Source organism: Penaeus vannamei, chromosome 35, assembly GCF_042767895.1.
Source record: "Penaeus vannamei isolate JL-2024 chromosome 35, ASM4276789v1, whole genome shotgun sequence".
Classification (NCBI taxonomy): domain Eukaryota; kingdom Metazoa; phylum Arthropoda; class Malacostraca; order Decapoda; family Penaeidae; genus Penaeus; species Penaeus vannamei.
In genome coordinates, this window is record NC_091583.1 from 25318534 (window position 1) to 25323533 (window position 5000).

At 47.9% G+C, this 5000-nt stretch overlaps 1 protein-coding gene across 1 annotated transcript in view; it reads right to left on the minus strand.

Moving 5' to 3' along the window:
• Positions 1-72: 72 nt before the first annotated feature.
• LOC138859381 (tenascin-like) overlaps positions 73-5000 on the minus strand; it is a 6001-nt gene continuing 1073 nt past the window's right edge. The window contains exons 5-7 of the mRNA XM_070114206.1: positions 1404-1532; positions 987-1115; positions 73-474 (exon numbers count right to left, since the gene is read on the minus strand). Coding sequence (XP_069970307.1) covers positions 311-474; positions 987-1115; positions 1404-1532 — 422 coding nt within the window. The 3' untranslated portion in view covers positions 73-310. The remainder of the gene's footprint in view (positions 475-986; positions 1116-1403; positions 1533-5000) is intronic.

Below are 5000 nucleotides of genomic sequence, written 5' to 3' on the forward strand. Positions count from 1 at the left end.
ATGCCACAATTTATTTAAAAAAAAATAACACGTAAGTAATGGAAACGAATGGTTGTGTTATCTATGCTTCGTTGTTTGAATTAATGCAATAAATAGTATCAAGATGTTTATCTTCGTGTAACAATAAGTAATTTCGAGTTCAAAATCTACAAGAAAAAATGCAAGCAATTTTCAGCCTTTTAGGAATTTCACACTATACAATCGGAAAGAAGAGAACATGACAGTGCTTTAGATTTGACGGGAATATGAGCCTCTGCCGCTGGTTCTGCAAATCTTCGTCCGGTACCGTCTTGTCGTGTAGAGGTGATACTCAGTTAGCCCATCCTTCCGGAAATGAAGTTTCTGCTACTATTGTTGTCCCTGGCACCGTTGTTGTTACAGGCGTTGTTGTTGTTGTCACTGGCACTGTTGTCGTTGTCACTGGCACTGTTGTCGTTGTCACTGGCGCTGTTGTTACAGGGACTGTTGTTGTTACTGAAAAGTTACAAAGATCGAGGGTAACTTTGGTTTAGTTGGTGGTTAGGCAGACATGAATCCAACTCTGAAATATTTGTTAACTCACGACATTAACACAAATTTCAAAATATCTGATTTTGCAGTTATCGCAAGTATTAGTAGAAAAAAAAAAAAAAAGTTAAAACAACATTAAGCCTTGATTGCCATTTTTTTTTTTTTTTTTTTTTTTTAGCACAAAGACAGTCAGGATAAGTAACGAAAGTTCCTCCGTAAAATTACTGTGGATTCTCGTATCTGAAATCTTACCGATCAAGGATGAAAGTACAGGAAACGCCATATATATTCTGTGAGCGCGCGCGCGCGCGGTTTTTGTTGATGTTATTATTATTGTTACTGTTGTTGTTATTATTGTTATTGTTGTTTGTTGTTGTTAATGGTGATAGCTTGAGTTTGCTTTTTCCAGGTTCGAAAGCAGTCAACAGCAAATCATAAATAGCAAGAATATTCATCGGAACACCACCCACGCTTACCCACGTCGAGAGCGCAGCACCGGCAGCGAAGGCCCTTGCAACCCTCGTATATTTCCTTCTCGTAGCTCTTGCAACGGCCCTGTCTGCAGGAACCCTTGTTCTCCTTGCATTTAGTCTTCTTCTTGCAAACTGGAGGAAAATCCGATTTCTATGGTTATTTATTGATTATTTATAGAGATTATCTGTACATGTAAGATATCGAACGAAACAAAATTATATATCGACAGAAAGATAATTGTTATGCCTACAGCTCTACTCACAGAATAATAATATCAGTAACAACTGGAATACTAGTAAAAAAATTATACATATATATAATGAAATCAAACAAATATATATAATCATGAACAACAAAACATCAGTGATAATGATAATGATAAAAATGAGACGTAATTTCCTTATTGTCGGTACATTCACCTCGACCAGGGGCGCAGCAGCGGCATTTCTTCTCTTGGCAAGCGCGTTTTATTACCCTTTCGTTGTTTTTGCATTTTCCCGTCGTGCAGTATCTGCCTTTCCACTTACATTGCTTTTTGGGTTTGCATTCTAGGAAAAGGAAAAGAAAAAAGTTTTGCCTAATTAAATATTCCAATTCTTTAGAATTTTTATTCTAGGCTTCTCTTATTTTACATTTCAATCAAGTTCAGATACCTATGTTCTTTTTATTTTCCAGCGATTATATATATGTATATCATCATCATCATCAAGGGGGCTGACGCCGACAGGGGCGCATAGCCGCATCCACCCTTCGCTTCCACCTACGAGGATCCCTCATGGCTAGACGCCAGGCAGGGACTCGGCCCATTTTTATGTCTTCACGGCAGGTTTGGTCGATCTGCCCAAGCCACGACTTCCTCGGTCGTCCCACAGGCCTCCTCCACCCAGGGTTGTCTCGAACAGAGACGACCTGATGGGCAGGATCATCCTGAGGAAAGCGAGCCAGGTGGCCGTATAGCCTGAGTTGGCGATCACGGATTGTGCAGATAACAGGTCCTGTGCCAGTCTCACGGTGCAACCGTTGGTTGGACACATGGTCCCGCCAACAGTACCCCATGATCTGGCGCAAGGACTTATTACAAAAGGCTTCAAGACGAGCCTCCAAGGCACAGGACAATGTCCAGGTTTCGCTACCGTATAGCAAAACTGGTATTATCAGGGCCTTGAAAACCCATAGCTTGGTCCTTCTGCACAGGTACCGACATCTCCAAATACTCTTGTTGAGAGAGTTCATGACCCCTGCTGCCAGGCCAATCCGTCTGCTGACTTCATGGTCTGACAGCCCAGAGTTATGAACTACACTATCAAGGTATGTAAAGCTCTCTGTGACTTCAATGTCCTCGCCGCAAGCACATACCGACTGAACAGGTTCTCCTAACAAGTCCCCAAATTCCTGGACCTTGGTCTTGGTCCAGGAGACCTCTAGACCCAAGGGCTTTGCTTCATTGCTAAATACATCGAGAGGCGCCACTAGGGTTTCCAAAGACATATAGAATGGCAACGTCATCAGCAAAGTCAAGGTCTGTAACCTTGGTATTGCCCAGTGTTGCTCCACAATGACTTTGAACAGTAGCTCTGCCCAGTATCCAGTCCATGCAAGTGTTGAAAAGAGTTGGTGCAAGAACACAGCATTGCCTCATTCCTGAACTAACAGGAAAGAAGCTCGACAGGCCCCCACCACACTTTACAGCACTTTCAGTACCAGTATACAGGCTTGCTATTAGTCCAATAATCCTCGTTGGAATTCCTCTCAGCCTCAGGATCTCCCAAAGTGACTCCCGCTGCACCGTATCGAACGCCTTCTTGAGGTCGATGTAGGCTGCAAGCAGCCCACGCCCGAACTCACGGCGGCGCTCTACAATGACTCGAAGCGCGAGGATACGGTCTATTGTGGACTTACCAGGAGTGAATCCGGATTGCTCCAGTCTCTGGTGCCTCAGTAGATGGTCCCTGATACGTCTCAGAAGGATGTGGGCGAGAACTTTGCCTGGTATACTGAGCAGTGTGAAGCCTCAGTGATTGCTGCAGTCCCAACGGTCCCTCTTCCCCTTCCAGAGAGGGATGACCACACCCCTCAACAGGTCAGGAGGAACAGTACTGGACCGCCAGATGGCAGCCAAGACAGCATGTAACCCCCGTGCCATAGGTTCACCACCAGCCTTTAACAGTTCAGCTGGTATGCCACAGATACCTCCTGCTTTACTATTCTTCAGCTTAGAAATCGCCCCCCTAACTTCAGTTAGGGAGGGAGGGTCCTCACTAATGGGTGGATCCGGCAGCGGGATCTCGACACTACCCGCATCCAAGTTAACTGTTGGTGGATCAACCTGGTACAGCTGCTCAAAATACTCAGCCCAACGTTCCCGCACCGCAACAGGATCTGAAACGATCTGACCACTTACTGAGCGAACTGCTGTCACCTGTGAAGAGGGCTTGGAGTTCAGCTTTCTCAGGGCTTGGTATACAGGACGAAGGTCATTTACTAAGAAATGGCCTTCTATCTCCTCTGCAAGACTCCTAATTAAACTGTTCCTTGTCCCTTCTTAACAGGGACCGAGTTCTGCGCACATGAAAACGGTGCAATTCCCGATCCCCTGTCAGACAAGCCGCACGACATGCATCTGTGGCTTCCAGTGTCTCCTGCGAGATGGAATTCTGTACTGCTCTCGGGCGTACACCAATCGTATCTTGAGCTGCATCAATTCACGCTTGAAGGTATCCCACAGAAGAACAGGGTCTGGCAGACCGTCAAGCATTGCGAAACGATCAGAGATTGCCTCAGCAAACCCGTGGGCACACTCCCCCTCCCTCAGCCTGTCCAAATGAAACACCCTAGGGTGATCATTTGACCACTGGGGAGTTTTGAAGTGGACCCGGAGGGTAGCCACAACCAATCTATGGTCAGTACCACAGAACTCAGCACTCCTGTACACCCTGCAATTCTGAAGGATCCTCCAACGAGTGCTAACGAGTATGTGGTCGATCTCCTTGGCTGCATTACCCGCATCACTGTACCATGTCCAGCGATGTGGGTCTGGGCGCTGGTACCAGGAGCCAGAAATCCTCAATTTCTGGGACCTAGCAAAGTCCCGGAAAAGGAGGCTATTCTCACTACCGGCATCAGCTCCTGAACCATGGGGACCGACAGACATCTCATAGCCAGCTCGATCACAGCCAGATACCGCATTGAAGTCACCCAGAACAATGCGAATATTTCGCCTTGGACATCTGTCTACCACAGATGTAAGTTTGGTGTAGAACATCTCTTTCACGTCAAGTTTACAAATATCGGTAGGAGCGTACACAGCAATAAGAGACATGAAGCCAAAAGATAGCTTCAATCTCAACACCATTATACGCTCATCAACAGGAGTAACCTCTACTACCGAGGGCTGAAGTCTGCTGGAGATGGTGGCCGTCGCTGCGGCCCGACCAGTAATAGGTGTAGCCACCTACACAGGTCATGCCGCTGCCAGGCCTCCTCACCTCCGAGAGAGCAGCCACCTCAACTCTCTGTCGCCCCAGTTCCCTCGACAGTAGAGGCAACCGATCATCCTGACGCAAAGAACGGACGTTCCAAGCCCCCACCCTGACTTCCCGCCTGAGGTTCAGCCTCTGGCAGTCGCTCCGGGTGGATGCCACCTCTGCCACCCCCACCGACGCTAACCCATATAAAAGGGGGTGACAGGCTGTGTGCCCCATTATCCACCTGTGGGGTTCCCGAGGGCTTTCCCCCACAAGCTTCACTCTGGGCTGGCGGCCACCAGAGCGCAGGCGAGACGAGTAATTCCTGTTCCCAGCCTGCGCTCCAGCAGTCGCCCTCCCAACAGGGCCCACAGTCCGCCTCACTTGCTGGGTGGGAGGGACTTTTCCCTCCTCCCAGCCTTTCCGTTTATTAGGGACACTGCCGATTGGTTATATCTGGGGGGAGGAGGACTGGCAAGGCCCACCTCCCCTGAGCCTCCCATTAACCCCAGGGGGCTAGGGGGCAGGATTTGGTACAGGGCGTGTCCAGAC